General features: G+C 41.2%; 2 protein-coding genes across 2 annotated transcripts in view; both read left to right on the plus strand.

Annotated features, from left to right (window-relative positions):
- Positions 1-3,287, plus strand: part of LOC117406014 (follistatin-related protein 1-like) — a 43,917-nt gene extending 40,630 nt beyond the window's left edge. The window contains exon 11 of the mRNA XM_034009653.3: positions 2,278-3,287. Within this exon, the coding sequence (XP_033865544.2) occupies positions 2,278-2,322 (45 nt within the window). The 3' untranslated portion in view covers positions 2,323-3,287. The remainder of the gene's footprint in view (positions 1-2,277) is intronic.
- A 7,803-nt stretch (positions 3,288-11,090) lies between these two features.
- On the plus strand, positions 11,091-19,113 carry LOC117405538 (leucine-rich repeat-containing protein 58-like). Its single transcript, XM_034008657.3, has 4 exons — positions 11,091-11,893; positions 14,944-15,072; positions 15,277-15,554; positions 18,457-19,113. The coding sequence occupies exons 1-4, from the start codon at positions 11,442-11,444 to the stop codon at positions 18,648-18,650; spliced, it is 1,053 nt and encodes a 350-aa protein (XP_033864548.1). The 5' UTR covers positions 11,091-11,441; the 3' UTR covers positions 18,651-19,113.
- The last annotated feature ends 937 nt before the right edge of the window (positions 19,114-20,050 follow it).

Below are 20,050 nucleotides of genomic sequence, written 5' to 3' on the forward strand. Positions count from 1 at the left end.
CTACCAAATATTGACTCAAGGGGGTGAATACTTATGCAATCAATTATTTTCTGTTTTGTATTTGTAATTAATTTAGAACAATTTGTAGATTTTATTTTTCACTTTGACATTATGGACTTTATGCAAAAACTCCTAATTAAATCCATTTTGATTCCATGTTGTAACACAATAAAATGTGGAAAAGTCCAAGGTGGGTGAATACTTTTGAAAGCCACTGTATATTTAAGACAAAGTTTTGGAAAAAGCTTTGCTATGCATGAATGTATAAATATATCCAGTGTTCCAGTGGAAATATTAATACATCCATTGTTTACATGATTTCATTTACTTTGTTTATCCAGGAAGGTATCGAGTTTATATACCATCAGTTTTGGTAATATTCCCAATTTTATTTCAGTTAACTTTTGAGCAGTGGAGCTCTTAGTTTAGTTATCCTTTCTTTACTCACTGCAGGCTATTAAATATACATCAATTTAGATTTTTATAATAGCAGGTTGAAAGCAATCAGGTTAAATAAAAGGGCCTAAATCATCTATGGTGCCGTTGTGAAACGGGGTCAGTCTATCTCCTGCTGCAAGACTGCCTTATTGGAGCACACCAGAAGTACAGTGTCCAAGCAGAATCAACTTTTTATTATCTTGGCTTTCATTAAATGACATACTTGGAGGACCTCCTGCACACAATGCTGATAAAAGAGGCTTGCATTTAAATAAACTGCGGTCCAGCTCTTTTCTTTACTACTTGCTGAACCTGTGTCAATTCTCTGAAAAAATAATCAAACAGTCAATCAATCTTTATTTTTATATAGCGCCTTTCACAAAAATGTGCCTCAAAGCGCTGAACAAGAGAAAAGAAGATAAAATAAAAACATATTTTTTAAGAAGAAATACAGAAATGAAAATACTTAAAAACAATACAAACAAGTAATAAATACATGAGTATAAATAAGTAAGTAAATAAGTTAAAAATTAAAGAGCAGTAAAAACTGATCAAAATAAATATCATTTACAGGACTGTGAACGCTCTGTCATAAAATTAAGTTTTCAGTCTTACTTTAAAAACAGCAACAGAGGGAGCCTCCCTCAAAAATGATGGCATGACATTCCACAGTTTAGGGGCTCTGTAAGAGAATGCTCTGCCACCTGCAATACATATAAGTTTACCAATATTTTGTCAATGAAAAAAGGATATCTTAGTGACATTCCTGATATGTTGCTCAAAGGAAAGAGCTTGATCGAAAATAACGCCTACATTTCTCATTTCAGACTTCCAATTAGTGGGGAAGCCACTAAGAGCTAGGTCAGATAAGTTTGTTACTTCGGCAATTTTAGGGTTCCAAAAGCATTATCTCAGTTTTATCAGAATTTAGCGTCAACATTTTTTTTTGACATACATTTTTTGATGTCAGCCAGACAACTAGTTAGTGCACCTACAGCTAAGTTGTCCCCTGGTTTAAGTGATAAATATAGCTGAGTGTCATCAGTGTAGCAATGGAAGTTTACCTCATAACTTCGAGCAATATCCCCCAAGGGCAACATATATAGTGAGACAAGAATAGGAACAAGAATGGAACCTTGCGGAACACCCCAAGTAACTGCAGATATAATGGAAATCTATTTGACAAATAAGAACGAAACCAAGACATAAGAACTGAGAGTAAACCCATATCGGAAGATAGCAATACATCATTTACAACTTTAACAAGGGCTGTTTCAGTGCTGTAAGCGTTGTGGAAGCCAGACTGAAATTTCTCATTGATGTTGCATGCTACAAGAAATTTGTTACGTTGATGAGCCACCACTTTCTCTAAAACTTTGGATAGGAATGGGAGATTAGGAACTTTAGATAGGAAGGGAGTCAACATGTATTTGAGTCTCTGTGAATTTATGAAAATTACATGTGTCTAATCTGAACAATTTAAGATATTTTTTTATAGTCCAGTTATGTCAAGGATTTTTCCATAGTAAAATTTACCAACACAAGCATTAGGTTGCATTTTTCTGCAGTGAATGTATGCAGTGATCCAGGATGTTCCGTGCATGAGTGGTTATTTATTTATTTATGTATTTATTTATTTATTTATTTATTTATTGTTATCAGTATTAGTAGTAGTAGTAGTAGTAGTCGTAGTAGTAGTTTAAAAACAGATTCTGTTGTTTGAATTGGCAGAGGCTGTTTCTTTTCAAATTCTTGCTGTAATTTGCACAAACTGACTTTAGCCATTTCCAGCTGTTTAAAAAAACAAACACACAGCTAATGTTTTTATTATCTTTTCAGGAAACAGTTGAGAAGTCCAAGAAAGTGAACACCAAAGAGATCTAAGTATGAAGAAGTTGAAAGAGGAACACGGGAGCATCGTCCATCATCCCATCCTCTTGTAAAGAGAGCAAGCGAATGCTTACATTTTCCGCTGTAGTTGAAAGAAAAACATTTTTGTTGTTTTGTTTTTGTATTTTTAAATATATAAATGGAGTAGTAATCCATGTTTGTGTTATGTAAAGCACAGTAATCAATGTATCACTGTGAAGCTTTGTGAGTACATTAGGAACTGCAGAATACAGATTGTCAAAAAAAGTTGCCGTAGATGAAATCTTCTGAAGGGGGGAAAGAGGAGTAGCTGCAAAGTGAAAATACCATCTTAAATACCTCTCCCGCTTTGCATGAACTGGTATATATGTGCCATGGCACCAATAGGTTAACTGTTAACAAAAGGCAGATGTGTAGAAGATAGAGGTGTTGTTAACATCTTATGCCAAGGTTCCATTATAGATGGTTACATGCATGAAATCTTGTAATAAAATATATTTTAACATTCTCCATAGCAAAAATATATTGTAACAGTGTTAATATCTCTAATCATAATCTGTAAATGTTAATTACTTAATAGATTATGCTATATATAACCACTTATAACAGATACCGAAGCTAAAGTGTTAAAGAAAGATAGTACAGTACACTCGTCTTGCGACTAAGCTTTTGGTGTGGTTAAGAGTACCAAAATTAGTTGATTATTTTCCCCCACACTTATTTTTCTGTAATGCTCATTTGAAACAGGCACAGATTTAGTATATGTCATTACAAATAGTATACATGAAATGTGTTAAAATAAACCAAGTCTATGGGATGCTTTATTTTAGTGGGCATTTCATAACGGAGACAGGATTATATATCCAGCATCTAACAAATGTATATGCAGAAATATATTAATTTATATGTTACAAATATATAAATGGGGTAGTAATCCATATGTGTTTTATGTAAAGCACAATAATAAATGTATCACATTGTTTTTTTTTTTTTTTTACATTTTGTTTTTGTCACTTGAACAAGATTTACATCATGTTATATTCTTTAAAAGGTTATTACTATTACTACAGTACTAACCGTACTGTATACAGTTATGATCATGGTTTTAATAGCAGTTCATGCAAAGAATTATTGGAAGTGTCACCAACTAGTCTTTCCCAATGTACATGGCTCTCATTTGACATTTCACAAAGGTGCTATATTTTTATTTGTATGTAGCTTTTTTATATAGGTTTAGTCTTTTTTTTATTTAAATTTGACCTTGGAGGGCAATCTAAAAAAAATACAGAAAAAGCACATGTTTTACCCGTGGTAGGTGTTGTCTTGGTTTATTTCAATTATGTACACACTTTTAGTTAACAAGGCCCATTCTTTGGTTTGATTTCAAGTTAGTATTATATGGTGTTCATTTATAAATCACCTAGCAGGCATAACAGAGCGTTATATTTTCTGTTTTAGTCTTTTCTTGTTCTTTTGAGGCATGTCAGAGGTAGACAGTTTTCAGCATATGAGGTGTCTACGGTAGTGTGTGAAAATACATTTCTGATAGTGCTATTTGCTCTTGAATGACCTGTTGTCTGTAACTGCAGTTAAAGGAATGTTCAAAACTTTATGCAGCTCTGATTTAGCGGAAGTAAAAGCAAAAGCAAGTGCGCATTTGCAAATTTGCTTTGCTAATAGAAACAGAAGCTTGTAACAACACCAGGGTAGAGTTTTTTTCTCAGCTATGAGATATGGGTTTACATGCACTGGCAATCTACAATATAAAACAAAAATTATGGGTTAAATGCAAGTTAGAGGTTTATGTTGGTGGACAACCACGACTACTGTCAGCTGATTGGTCTGGTAGGTTAGAGGAATATGGGAAACTACGCTAATTTTCGTTACGACTAGTTGGCACATTTTAAACAAATCTCACCTCAAACTAACTGCTCAAGTTGGAAGCAAAACCTGATGTGTGATTTGTTATGGTATTACTGTACTATTCCAGGTATGTCATTACTCTGGACCCAGCAACTACGATATACCTGTTTTACAAGAACTAATATCAATGGACATTAGCCTCAATGTCAACTACATGACATTCATTATTTTACAGTTTTGTTTTTTGACCACCCTGCCCATTTTTGCAGAATCAGTACCTTAAAGTATAATGTAAAAGCAAGCATTAAAGAAAGAATGCCTTCAGTGTGTTTTAACACCTAGAACCACATTAGCGGGCGTAGCGGTAGTTTTTTCACCCTGCAATTGATTAAACTAGCATTGAGCACAGCACGAAGCTGGCAGTAAATCTTTGTTACTTACATTGTTTTATTTTATATTTTGTTTTTGTCACTTGAACAGGATTTACATTGTGTTGTATTCTTTAAAAGGTTATTACTAATTTAGTCAGGTTTACTTTTATTTTACTACTTGTATTTTTTTCATGGATTTTTGTTATACATGCCAAATAAAATGTCTTGATAAAAAACACTTGATAAAAGACTCTTTATTGTCCCTTACCACTGAACATGCCCTTACACAAGTATGTTCCAAAGGAAGGAAACCTACACGATTAAAGAGTTAATGCTTTGTCAATAGGGCACTATAGCTCAAAACGAGAGAACTGGGTTGAATGGGCATGTGGACCAAAGGGCTGTTCCATGAATATGTAACATTTGTCCTAGAGCTTTTAAAAATCAGACTTTTTAGTTGTAGGACAGACCCATCGCTACAACAATCTTGGGCTTGCAATTAGTCTGATATCAATGACTTACTAGTGTAACAAATGTACAGTTTTTACAAGCATAGCTTCAGGCAGGCTCACATGAGGCTCAGTGCTGCTGGGTAAACAAAAAGGGTTTTTGTCTCCAGTGCAGCTCTTTTCAGGAGCACATAAATTCAGCATAAAAAAGAAAACTGATTAAGAAAAGCCCTACCCAATTTCAGGCTTTGTAATAGTGTCAGCCAGTGCCTCCGTTTCCTGTGAGGTAACTCAACATATTGTATAGCTACTCATTGACTTCCATTTAGAATGAGTTACTGAAACCTACATCTTGTTTTATGAGGTTTGGGGAGGTAAACACCTTTCAAATGAAATTAGCCTGGCAGGGTGATTTACAGTAGGCCCAAATCTTTGTAATGGTCAAACAGCTAATTTGAAAGCATCTTTTTGTCACAAAAAAATCATACATATATGGTTATAACAAAGAGTTAAATACTCTACAAAGCAGCAATGGTTCAAAGTATGCAGGTCACAACCTGAATCTGGGTTATTAAGGGTTTGGAAAGCTAAGGCAGCTAACAACAATCCTTACATTTGTCTGTTTGTTATTGGTGTTTGGCTCACTGTTTCTAATGTCCAAATTTTGAATCCACTCTGATAAATGGTAACATAATGGTATATTCTACTCATGGTGACTCAGTTTATTGTTTCCAAGGAAAACTATGCACACCGGTCAAGTAGACAGTCGTATACATGTACTGTACGGAAGAGGTGACTGCGGTAACCATTGCTTCCCTTCCACCCAATGAAACCATTTACACAGCTGACCAAATGCGACCAATAAAAAACACACGTACAATGGCTAGCTGACAAAATGCAACCAATTAAAACGTTAGGTTACTAACTGTAACCCTGGTTCCCTGAAAGAGAAGACGACACCAACTACATTATGTTTGGTATATGCCTGCCCATTGGGTAGGTAATTGCTGAGCTCTCTATACCAGAGCTGCCGATAAGCCCCTTCCTGGGATGATGCACTTGGTCCCGCCCACTGAGGGATTAAACCGTCATCCTGAGGAAGCCATTTCTCTTTTTCCATCAAACCCGTGAGGGCGACTGGTGCGACCTCGTGGTTGGTGGTTGTCTTCTCTTTCAGGGAACCAGGGTTACTGTAAGTAACCTAACATTCCTTTTTAATTCGAAGATGACCACCAACGACATTATGTATGGGATAATGTATACCAGAGCCGTCGTGAGGGAGAAGGAACGGCAACATATGAGGAACGCATCAGAACCGCATTACCCAAGGGTTAGCGGTGTGAGCTTACATCCTCAAGGACCCTTGTGCCTAATGAAGGCAGGGCAGGATCTACCACATTAAGGTGGTAGAACCTGGAGAAAGTATGCGGCTACCCTCCCAGGTGGGGGCAAGCCAGCACCAACATACGCAGTCGAGACTGTGTCCACAATCCAATGTGACAGACGCTGCTTTGAGAGGGGCTGTCCTAGGGCCCACATCAAAAGCCCACATCAAAAGCCAGAAGGCAATGCGATGCAACCCCGGAGACCATAGGCCACCCTGGTGGTTGACATACGCCACCACTGTTGTGTTGTCCGTCCGGACCAACACATATGTACCTCTTAGCACTGGGAGGAAATGGCGGAGAGCAAGGGAGACCACCTGCAGCTTCAGCATTATATGCAGGGACGTCCAGTGGTCCGACCAGGATCCGCGGACTCCTATGCCTTCCCTGACTGCCCCCCAACCCAAGTTGGAGGCATCTGTCGTCACCACTTGGCAGTTGAAGACCACTCTCTTATGTACACCCTTGCGTAGGTGAGAGGTCATTCACCACCAGCGTAGGACTGCGAGCACGCATGAGACACCGTCAGCCAATGGTGTCTGTCGCATTTGGGATTTAGGTGGAATGCATTGAGCCACGCTTGTAGTGGCCACATGCGAAGTAGACCAAGCTGAATGGCCGATATGGCTGCGGTCATCAGACTCAACAGTTTCTGGCACAATAGGAGGGTGACCTTCCCATCGCTGTCGAAACAGGGAGAGGCAACCCTGGATAGCTGCAACTCTGTCGTCTGACAGGTATGTGCGCATCGTACTGGAGTCCAGCCAGAGCCCCAAGTATGTAGTGCACTGCACTGGTGTAAGCCGACTCTTTGCATCGTTGATGGTGAGACCCAGCCTTGCCAGATGCTCTGTCACTACTGCCGTGTGGGCCAGTGCTCCCTCTCGCGACTGGGAACAGATAAACCAGTCGTCGAGATAGTTTATCACTCTGATCCCCTGCAGCCGCAGGGCGGCCACAATAGCGTCCACGCACTTTGAAAACGTATGAGGAGCTAGGGAGAGGCCAAATGGCAGCACAGCAAACTCATAAACGTTTCCCTGAAAGCAGAAGCGGAGATACTTCCTGTGCTCTGGATGAATGGGAACGTGAAAGTACGTGTCCCATAAGTCCACGGTGGTGATCCAGTTGCCCGGCCAGACAGACTGGAGAATGTGATGGTGAGTCAGCATCTGAAACCTCCTGAGTCTAGGATGGGGCGAAAGCCAGCATATTTTTTGGGCACCAGAAAATACCTCGGGTAGTACCCCTCTCCGTGGGAGGTGGGGTCTACGAGACAAATGGCTCACGTGCACAGCAAGGCAGCCACTTCCTTCTGAAGTACCGAGGCCTGGAGAGGGTCTGTCACAAAAGTATTTGTGATACCTTGAAAGGGAGGAGGTCCCAAGTGGAACTGAAGCACGTAACTGTTGCGCATGGTGGCGAACACCCAGGTGTCCGAGGTGCAAGCGCGCCAGTACTGCAGCTGTTGTGCCGAAAAGGTGGTCTGAGGCCGCCAGTCTTCAGGGGCCCTGTCTGGGCTGCTGAGGTTGCGGCAGGGCAGTTTGGGGTGACTGTCTAAGGTGTTGGCCCTGGAAACGCCTCATGGGATGCTGGTGTGTGGGCTGGCCATGTCCTGCGTTCCCTCTGTCTGCTGGGTGTGCCCGGTTGTTTGCTGCTGGTGTGCCCTGTAGGCAATGCCTTAGGTCACCCAGCGGAGCCGTGGGGACTGGAACTGTCCTGGTGACAGTCCGCACTGGAGGAGCTCGCCAGCGGTTCGACCTGCCCCACGCGGAAGCTCGAGGAGGGAGCAACGCGGCCACCTGCCGTGACGCCTTGCGTTCCCGGTGGGATCTGTGCAGGATCTCCTCCAGGGCTGGCCCAAAGGTGTGTCCCGGGGATATAGGTGCATCTAGCAGCCAGCATCATGGACCCTGGCTTGCGACAACCACAGCTGTCTGCAAGTCACAATCAAGCTAGCTAGGCTCCTGCCAAGAGCTTGCCCTTGGAGACCGGAGATCTGCAGCAGCGTGCTGGACAGGAGCTCTGTGACCACCGGCTCAGGGAACAGGGCCTCGCGCAGTACACCATCCATGTAGGCCATCAGCACGCTCGCCGTGTTTGACAGGTGAGTTGCCTGCGCCTCCACTGCATACGCCCGTTTGAGCTGCGTTTCTGTCACCCTGCACTGAGGGTTCAGGCACACCGGGTCTCTGGCCAACCCACCCACCGGTGAGGTCTTAATCAGGGCTGCGATGATGGAGTCTACTGGGGGGAACCCCGCTAGGCCCAGCTTTTACGTGCCTTCTATAGAGACAGTTGTTGCGGCCTGCTTCAGCATGCTGGGACCTGAGGCCGGATGATCCCAGGAGAAGTGTACCTCCTCCATGAAGTCCGGGAAGGCTGGGAACTTTTGAGGGCGAGGAGCCATTGCCTGTGTCCGAAAAACGGACTGGCATGGTTCTGCCGCTGGCATCCAGGGGACCTACAGGAAAGCTGCAGCGCATCCCATCAGTGACGAAACTGAGTTAGACAACGGGAGAGCGCAGGCTTCCGAGGCTCCCTCAAAGCCAGGTTCTTCCTCAGCAGAGGGTTTGAGCTCTCCTCCTACCTGCATGTCAGAGGAGAAGGAGGCCCCACCCCCAGAGGCCACTATAGAAAGTGTGTCCTCTTGAACCAGCTGGGACGCCGCTTCCCATCCACCCTGATCTCGCCTGGGGGAGGGGGGGTATGGCAATTGGGGCTGCAGCAGAGCTGGGACTGCGGCTGGGGACGCAGGCGCCTGTTTGGCCAAAAGCTCCAGGACCTGGGCCATCTGGGCTTTGAGGTCCATAATGTCCCTCACCTGCCTCGAATGCTTCACCCTCCTCGCCTGCGGAGATGGGGAGCGACTACGGGGGGCCTGCGCATCGGGGCTGTCCAGCAGGGGGTCATGGGACAGTTCATGGAGGAGGGGCACCGCGTGCACTGTGTACTGCATGGCACCATATGCCCGTGCACTAGTGTAGCAGTTGGCATCTAGTACCGTGTGCACCATCTGCACCGTGCATACTGAGCACTGTACGCACTGAGTACCATGAGCACTATGTGCACCGTGCTTACCGAGCACTGTACGCACTGAGTACCGTGCATACCGAGCACTGTACGCACTGAGTACCGTGTGCACCATCTGCACCGTGCATACCGAGCACTATCTGCACCGTGCATACCGAGCACTATCTGCACCATGCATACCGAGCACTGTACGCACTGATTACCATGAGCACTATCTGCACCATGCATATCGAGCACTGTACGCACTGAGTACCGTGTGCACTATCTGCACCGTGCGTACCGAGCACTATCTGCACCGTGCATACCGAGCACTGTACGCACTGAGTACCATGAGCACTATCTGCACCGTGTATATCGAGCACTGTACGCACTGAGTACCCTGAGCACTATGTGCACTGTGGGCCCTGTGCCATGTGCCTGATGCTGTAGTGCTAGGCACCGTGTGCCATGTGCAATGAGCACCTTGCGCACCGAGATACTGAAGTACCAAGAGCTATGCGTGCGCCGCGGTTGCATAGCACAGTTGCATAGCACCAGGGGGCAGCTATGCAACTGTGCCTACTCTAACCACATGGTCACACATAACAACCCCTTTCAGCCCTTTAACTGCAACTTCAGGAGATTCTTCTACATTGAAAATTACTAAACCACAGTCCAAATTATTACTCATGTTAATTATTATTGCAATAAATTAATAAATTAATAAAAAGTTAATGGAATGACGCTGGACCCCAAATATTAACACTTTGGAAGAATTCTGTTCTAAAAGTTATTGATTTAGACATAACAATGTATACTTATTTAGGAGATAAACCCACAGAATTCACAGAAATGTGGAATATAGCCCCTTTTTATTTTAGGGATTTTGATGTTGAGTCTTTCTCTATTTTACACTGGTTTTAGTGCATTTGTGGTATTCCAAGGCTTTCATTCCATGGAAAAAAAAAGCTGTCTTTCACTGTCATTTCACGTTTAGGTTACCAGTATTTATTAGACTGTCTACTATTACAGGGATAAGGGGTTTTAGGATAGGTTTGTCGGTTTTCAAAATATATGCTGTCATTATTTTTGTCCATTGTTTTCTTTTGTCAAATGCATGTTTGTTGCAGGTCAACTTTAATCGATTGTTTCACTTTGACCACCTGATGGTATCACACAGCTTGTATTGTCAGATATTTTTTAAACTTTATTTAATACGTATGTATTGTACATTCATGCAAATGAATTGAAAAAATATTGATGTTATCTTGTTAAAATGTTATTTTAAAAAAATGATCATCATTGAAAACCAAATAACAATAATGATGCGTGTTAGACAACAAACCATTGTTTAAAAAAAAAAAAAAAAAAAAAAACAATTCCTATTCCACATGACGTGGGACATCTCTTTGAAATGTCCCTCCTAAAGCGGGGCAGTTGGTAAACCCTAGTATGTCTATGTAACACACTTCAGCGATTGCATAAGGTCGTTATTTTTGTTACGGTTCAGTAACAGTACGATATATGTAACATATGTAACAAGTTACATAAGTATTAAACAACACGCAATAAAATGCGCATTGCTGACAAAGACAGAAAAGGCTGATAGTTTTACTGTAGCAGAATATAAATCACGGAATCCAACAATACCACATGCTGTTGAACTTTGCACACATTTTCTACACCCTCCTCCTGCAGCTAGGGATACCCCTGAACATGAATATTAGACAGAGCTTCTCGCTTCCAGATGGCTGTTTGTTAGTTATCCAAATTCTGGGCGGTAATGAATGTACTACCCCGGAACATGCACTGAGTATACAAACTGCTGAGTCGGCGTCTGCTGATTTTGAATTAACAGGTTTTGAGATGGTTTTCCCAGGAAACTTAAAAGAGTTGTTCGTGGAATCTGTTACTAGGCTGCCACTGTTCGGTTTGGAAAGCAGTCAGTAATTTATCCAGCTTTAATTAATTCATGTATTTAATTTAACGTATTTATTTATTTATTTATTTTTTTTAAAATATATATTTCCTCGACATCCGTGCCTTCAACAAAAATGGACGTCTATGAAGGTTTGGAAGGGGAGAAAGTCTTGAATTTATCCCGATTGAATTTGGATAACTTGGATTTAGATCATGTGGACGAAGAAAGGAAACGGGACACTCAACAGCTGTTGCTGGTTTACAACAGATTTATTATGCTTCCTGGTTCGATCTGTCACTTTTCGAACCTAGTCTTTCTTGACATCAGCTGCAACAGATTGGCCTTTATTTGCGAGGACATCCTCCGGCTTTCCAAGCTCAAGACCCTCCTTGCAAAAAACAACAGGCTGGATGAGTTCTCCCTTCCAAAGGACTTCGGGACCATGTCCCTGGAGGTGGTTAACTTCAGTGGTAACAGATTTGAGGAGTTCCCAAGCGAGTTCCTCAATCTACAAAAACTCCAGTCCCTCTCTCTGGGAGCAAACAGACTCAAAACAATCCCCGCAGAAATAGAAAAATTAACAAGGTAACGTTAAACGAGACCTGCATCACCCTGGAATGCTAGTATCATTTGAAATTAGATTGCAAATTTTGATGTGTCACAGTCACAGATGTTAATACGTACGGTAGGTACCTTTTTTTAACTTGTTTTCAACTCTTAAACAGTTGCAGTTCAAGTTACTTATAAAATGTTATAGCTATCTTGAAATACTGTCCAAGAGCTGAAAACAAGTAAAAAGGTCTAATTAAGCAAATTATCAATTCAATTAAGGGTATAGTTAAGTAATTAAGGAATGAAAACCAGCAGACACAGGGGGTCCCCAGGACCCCGTTTGAGAAGCCCTGCGTTAGGAGGTTAATTGATAATACACAGAAAAGTGGCAGTGGTCTGTACTACGTTACAGTATATGAAATAGACTAGAGTGTATACATGAAGACATACTTAAGACACTCCAACAACAGGAGTGGAAATAAGACTCCTATTGCATAGCAGTTTGATCCATTCCAGGTTTTACCATGAGTTTAATAAGACACACCTGACCTTGTTAGATACACTGTGGCTAATCAAGGGCGTAGTAAAACTGGAATGTGTGAAACTGCTATGCAATAGGAGTCTTATTTCCATCCCAGAAACAGTATTGATACATTAAAGCAGGGGTCTCCAACCCAGGTCCTGCAGAGCCCCAAATCCTCAGGTTTTATAGGTGTCTGTGTCATCAATGGCTAAAGATCTGGAACACCTGTTAATCTTGACTAATTGAACTAATAATTGGTACAATTAAGTAACTGAGAGTTTGAAATGCATGCCTGGTGCAATTTATAGTAGCAGTTGTACTTTAATACATGATAAAAGTCATAAAATTGATAAGGTATGGGTCTGTATCACCATGACATGACAATCCAGGTCACCGTATGAGATTAATTGAGTGATTACACAAATAAAACTGGCAGTGCTTTGTACTACAGTATGTAGCTGTAAATATGGACCCAGCCTTTGTAGGACCAAAGAGGGATGAGAGTACACTGCATGAGAGTAGAGGGTTCAAACTTCTCTTGTAAGTATATTGTAGTACTGGGTCACTACCCGACTTAACAAAAAACAACAACCTCTGAGGTTCAACTAATCCATATGATTACTATAGCAAAATGAAGGTAGCAATGTAGAACAGGCCACTTTTGAAGATAACCAGCTTTTCACAACTTGTTATTTAATTAATGGCTCTTGCATATACTGCATTCCCACATTTCAACTTCCAACACACATTCATTTTCGATTTTCTCCACCTGCTCTGTACTATTGAGCAGACAGCAAACAGTTCACATGCCTTTCTGGAAGGAGGGAATCCGTCTGTAAGCAGGTATTCATCGAACAGTACTTGGAGGAACATGAATGTTTTCATGTTTGAATGTCCACAAAGCTTTTATTTGTATTAAGTTTATTTTTTATTTTTATAGATAACAAGTACAACAGCAGTATTAGATTTCTGGCACAACCAGCTGTTAATAAAAGCTATAGGCTATAAACTAAATTATAATATAAAAGTGTGGACATATATTATCAATCTATATCAGTCAAGATCAGTGATGTGCTAATTGAGGTTTTCAGTCTGGACCTGAAAATGGGCACTGTGCCTCACCCTCTGATGGATTTGGGCAAGTAGTTCAAAAGTAGTGGTGCATCATGGCTGTCACCCTGCATGTGTCACCAAGTTATAGATGAAAAGAACATTACAATTGGCACTTTAGTCTAATGTACATTTTAATATTAAGTCACTTCAGCTTATTAATTCAGACGCAAACTGATTTTGCTAAACAAAAGCATGCACCATTACACGTTTCAACATGAATCCACAAAGGAACCTGCCTGCAGAAGGGTTTACGTCACATGGCATGAAGGAATTAAAAGAAACAAGGACCAGGGTTCACGAATGGAGATTAGATAAAGGGGCATTCAGAACAGAAAATAGGAGGCACTTCTTTACACAGAGAATTGTGAGGGTCTGGAACCAACTCCCCAGTAATGTTGTTGAAGCTGACACCCTGGGATCCTTCAAGAAGCTGCTTGATGAGATTCTGGGATCAATAAGCTACTAACAACCAAACAAGCAAGATGGACCGAATGGCCTCCTCTCGTTTGTAAACTTTCTTATGTTCTTATCTTTAGCCAATAAAATATACAGTACAAGACCTAAGTACTTTTTGCCAATACATTTCAATCAATGTCTGTTAGGATGTTTGTCCCAGCCTGGCTTGTCCAATGTGCATTGTAGTACTGTACAGTTTTTGTGTGGCTGCATTTTCATAGATTGTTCTCTTTGCACTGTACTTTTGCTGACTCAAGCTGGTACTGAACAGAGGGAACTTATAATTGTTATTGTTATTTTTATTTCTTTATTGTTTTCAGTTTTAATTTTAGTGCAAAGAAACTTAGATGGGGGGAATGTACAATATTTCTAAAAAGCTTACAAGCTGACCTGGGCAAATATCAAGAGAAGCGTGGACTTAACATTGTGGTTATTTTATACATCTGTACAGAAGTCTAAAAATATAGTAGAATCAAGTGACAATGAACATGTAATCCTTAGAACAAAATAGCCACGACTAATATATAGAAGTACATTATGTAGATGTAGATTAAACACAGTAAATATTAGGATAGTTGACTGGAGGTTCTTTTGTTGTTGTTGTTTTTTTAATTGAAAATAAATGGTCCATTTGTGGTTGTATGTATTGCAGTCACTTTTACACAAACCCATCAGATGGTCCACCAAGTTACTGGGGAATTGGTTTGGAAAACATTTGAGGTACTACGGAGACCACTTCAGATTCCTTACTGGTCTTGTTTTCACATGGGATCCCAGTAAAGCAGGAATAGGAAAACACATGGTTTATTAGCTTTCACAGGTTAAACAGGCGAACATAAATTGTTTCCATATATTGAATAAGTAAAATATGCAAAACCTTAAAAGCAAACTGAACATGATTGTTTGCTATTTTATATACATATTTACTTAGTCTGTTTTGCCGATGTGCTTTCTGTTCTTAAGTACAATGTGAATTTATCTTCTTTTCCAGCCTGGAGCTGCTGTACCTAGGGGGAAATTCCATTACTTCCATTCCTCCAGAGCTTGCAAATCTCCCGTACCTCAGCTACCTGGTACTGTGCGACAACAGAATACAGAGCATCCCTCCACAGCTAGCACAGTGAGTCCTCTTCTCTCCCCACCTTACTCTTGTATTGCAGTACACTTTTAATGTTTTCATAATTGCATTCAACATCCAATAACTGCCTAAATGAAATAATAAACCAGGTATACAAGCTTAATAATAATACTAATTTACACATCTTTAGCATGTAAGGTTGCATATGTCTCAAATCCTAAATCTGCAGTTGTGTTTGTATTGCAGGATGCACACTTTACGGTCCCTGAGCCTCCATAACAACCTGCTCACTTATCTTCCACGCGAGATTCTCAACCTGTTCCAACTGCAGGAGCTCAGTCTCCGTGGCAACCCGCTGGTAGTGCGGTTTGTCAAAGATATGACCTACGACCCTCCTTCACTCTTAGAGCTGGCAGGACGCACGGTCAAATCCCGAAATCTCCCCTACAAGCGAGAGGACCTGCCAGGGAACCTTCTCAGGTACCTGGATTTGGCCAGCAAGTGCCCCAACCCAAAATGTGGAGGTATTTTCATCCTTTTATCAAGCTCTTAATCAGGAACTACACTAAATCTGAATCATGTGTACTGCTGACTTGTAGTGCATATAAGGCGATGTAATTTATAGAACGACTGGCTTGCATGGTTTTAATCCAAAATGTTCAGACCCAGTTATTTTACGTGTATGTGTTGATGACATTTAAAGTGCACCCTTTGAATAAGCTCCATTATCCATGATTTTATATACAAATAATTTGCTAGAAAGGTTTTTTTTTTGTTTATGAACCGGTCAATGTTGGTTGCAATTTTGTAACTTGTTTGGGTTTATTAAAAATGAATGAGTACACTGTTCCCATCTTTTAGCTAATAATGTTAGACTCTAACTGATTTCTCTTTTATAAATACGTTAAGCTGTCTTTCAGGACCCAATAGAAAATTCAGTAATCCGTCACATATCCGCCTGCCGTGGGACCAGAGTAAGGGCGGATACAGACGTGCTCAAATTTGTTAGTACCCCTCCACAAAAAAGGAAGAATGCACAATTTTCTCTGAAATAACTTGAAACTGACAAAAGTAATTGGCATCCACCATTGTTTATTCCATATTTAATAGAAATCAGTCTTTGCTTTTGATTTTTTATTCAACATAATATTGTAAATAATAAAACAAATGAAAATGGCATGGACAAAAATGATGGGACCGCTAACCTAACATTTTGTTGCACAACCTTTAGAGGCAATCACTGCAATCAAACGTTTTCTGTAGCTCTCAATGAGACTTCTGCACCTGTTAACAGGTAGTTTGGCCCACTCTTCCTGAGCCCACTGTTCCTGTTCGATAGGATTCAGATCAGGACTCATAGAAGGCCACTTCAGAATAGTCCAATGTTTTGTTCTTATCCATTCTTGGGTGCTTTTAGCTGTGTGTTTTGGGTCATTATCCTGTTGGAGGACCCATGACCTGCAACTGAGACAGAGCTTTCTGACACTGGGCAGTACGTTTCGCTCCAGAATGCCTTGATAGTCTTGAGATTTCATTGTGCCCTGCACAGATTCAAGGCACCCTGTGCCAGGCGCAGCAAAGCAGCCCCAAAACATAACCGAGCCTCCTCCATGTTTCACTGTAGGTATGGTGTTCTTTTCATTGAAAGCTTCATTTTTTCATCTGTGAACATAGAGCTGATGTGACTTGCCAAAAAGCTCTAGTTTTGACTCATCTGTCCAAAGGACATTCTCCCAGAAGGATTGGGGCTTGTCAATTATGCATTTTAGCAAATTCCAGTCTGACTTTTTTATGTTTCTGTCAAAAGTGGAGTCCTCCTGGGTCTTCTTCCATGGAGCCCACTTTCGCTCAGAAAGCTACGGATGGTGCGATCAGAAACTGACGTACCTTCACCTTGGAGTTCAGCTTGTATCTCTTTGGCAGTTATCCTTGGTTCTTTTTCTACCATTCGCACTATCCTTCTGTTCAATCTGGGGTCGATTTTCCTCTTGCGGCCGCGCCCAGGGAGGTTGGCTACAGTTCCATGGACCTTAAACTTCTTAATAATATTTGCAACTGTTGTCACAGGAACATCAAGCTGCTTGGAGATGGTCTTGTAGCCTTTACCTTTACCATGCTTGTCTATTATTTTCTTTCTGATCTCCTCAGACAACTCTCTCCTTTGCTTTCTCTGGTCCATGTTCAGTGTGGTGCACACAATAATACCAAACAGCACAGTGACTACTTTTCTCCATTTGAATAAGCTGAATGACTGATTACTAGATTGGAGACATGTGTGATACTAATTAAAGAAACTAATTAGTTTGAAATATCACTATAATCCAATTATTTATTATCTTTTCTAAGGGGTACCAACAAATGTGTCCAGGCCATTTTAGAATATCTTTGTAGAATAAGCAATAATTCATCTCTTTTCACGGCTTCTTTGCTTTATTCTATGACATACCAAAGGCATGCAAGTATACATGATAAAATAGCTTTTAATTTCATCACTTTTCAGGAGGAATGAAGTATTATTTCAATGAGCTGTAAGGGTACCAACAAATTTGAGCACATCTGTATGTAAAAAGGCAGATAAATGAATCCTGTTTTAAATACCATTATACACAGCTGTAACAATTATTATTGTAGTGAACTGGACAACTGGGGGCTCAGAAGACCCGCTGCTGTGGTTGTTATGTGTTGTACGCGTTGTGTGTATTGTTAAACTGGTATGCATGCGAGTGTGTATGCGCAGCCGGGAGTGAATGGGGTTAGTTAGATTGCACGACTCAGTGTGTAAATAGTGGAGGAGGAGCCATTAAAAATAGTGTGTGACAGTTTTTTGAGTGAGAAACAGTACCTGCCTACAGTGGAGACTGGAAGCCAGCTTAAGTTGTTTGTGGTTAATAAATAAAAGACACTCGCCTTGTCAGCGACTTTATTGCTGGCGCTGCAAAGAAAAGGGACGGCGGTACATTATATTCACACAATTATTGTTTTCAGATTCAGCTTTTATAAGGGAACTCGCCTAAATCCCTTGTTTAGAAAGATGCAGGATATTAATGCTTGTGACAGAGTAGCCGTCTGAAGTGTAGGTGCGTGCATTCGCTGCTGAGTGACAGGCAGGAGAGCGAGACGGAGGTTGAAGTTGATACGCCCCCCGCAGGAGAACAGGATTTATTTACATATCAAGTCAACACACTAAACAGCTCAGTGTGACACTTCCAGCAATGGTTGTGCACGGAGCACATACAACACAGTGTACAAAAACTCTGGTGGATCTACAGTCTCTGAATTAATCTTCTCTGTTCAATAATAAACTAACGTTGCTGAACTGATTGATCATGGCGGGTAAACGGGTAGGGTGGATATGTGACGGGCGTATATACAACGGATTACTGTAATACAAATATGTGTTTTTGTTTGTTTTTGCTCCTGTTGCAGGTGTCTACTTCGACTCCTGTGTGCGTCACATCAAGTTTGTAGATTTCTGTGGCAAGTATCGCCTCCCCCTGATGCACTACCTGTGCTCCCCGGAGTGCTCCTCTCCCTGCAGCTCCAACCCGCAGAGCGACGCTGACTCAGAGGACGAGAGCCGCGTTCCTGCACACAGAATGCAGAAAGTACTGCTCGGCTAAGGGGGACAAGTTACACCAGACTCTCAATGGGGAGCGGGAGGGGGGTCTACTGCCACCACCTAACTCATGTTATGTTCCAGTTTTTTAGCACTGCCTTTGCTATTGTGTTAGTCATTCATTCTTTTCTCCCAGAAAATGTATTTAGTTTTTCTCTTAGAACAGTTTAAGAGTGAGTTTGATGGGTAACAAACTGTGTTTAAAAAAAAAAAAAAAAGGCTTACAAACAACCTGATTTTTTTAAATTTTGTTTCCCACCGAGGATTACATCTGGCACAAATGAATGCTTAACCACTGTGGATATCAATACGTTATATATATTTATAAAGGCTGACGTTACTTACCAGTTTCGACACTGAAATTTGTTTTTCAGCATTCCAGTGACCAATTTTCACTTAGCATGTTAAAAGGGAAAACTTACTAGAAACTAATGGTGGATGGAAATATATATATATATATATATATATATATATACAGTACTGTGCAAAAGTTTTAGGCAGGTGTGAAAAAATGCTGTAAAGTAAGAATGCTTTCAAAAATAGACATGTTAATAGATTATATTTATCAATTAACTAAATGCAAAGTGAGTGAACAGAAGAAAAATCTAAATCAAATCCATATTTGGTGTGACCACCCTTTGCCTTCAAAACAGCATCAATTCTTCTAGGTACACTTGCACAAAGTCAGGGATTTTGTAGGCATGTAGTCAGGTGTATGATTAAACAATTATACCAAACAGGTGCTAATGATCATCAATTCAATATGTAGGTTGAAACCCAACCATTAACTGAAACAGAAACATCTGTGTAGGAGGAATAAAACTGGGTGAGGAACAGCCAAACTCAGCTAACAAGGTGAGGTTGCTGAAGACAGTTTACGGTCAAAAGTCATACACCATGGCAAGACTGAGCACAGCAACAAGACACAAGGTAGTTATACTGCATCAGCAAGGTCTCTCCCAGGCAGAAATTTCAAGGCAGACAGGGGTTTCCAGATGTGCTGTCCAAGCTCTTTTGAAGAAGCACAAAGAAACGGGCAACGTTGAGGACCGTAGACGCAGTGGTCGGCCAAGGAAACTGTCTACTGTCCGGAGAAGTCTGGTCAGAAGTGGCCTTCATGGAAGGCCAAAAAGCCATACCTCCGACGTGGAAACAAGGCGAAGCGACTCAACTATGCACGAAAACACAGGAACTGGGGTGCACAAAAATGGCAGCAGGTGTTCTGGACTGATAAGTCAAAATTTGAAATATTTGGCTGTAGCAGAAGGCAGTTTGCTGAAGGGCTGGAGAGCGGTACACGAATGAGTGTCTGCAGGCAACAGTGAAGCATGGTGGAGGTTCCTTTCAAGTTTGGGGCTGCATTTCTGCAAATTGAGTTGGGGATTTGGTCAAAATTAATGGTCT

Source organism: Acipenser ruthenus, chromosome 9, assembly GCF_902713425.1.
Source record: "Acipenser ruthenus chromosome 9, fAciRut3.2 maternal haplotype, whole genome shotgun sequence".
NCBI lineage: Eukaryota > Metazoa > Chordata > Actinopteri > Acipenseriformes > Acipenseridae > Acipenser > Acipenser ruthenus.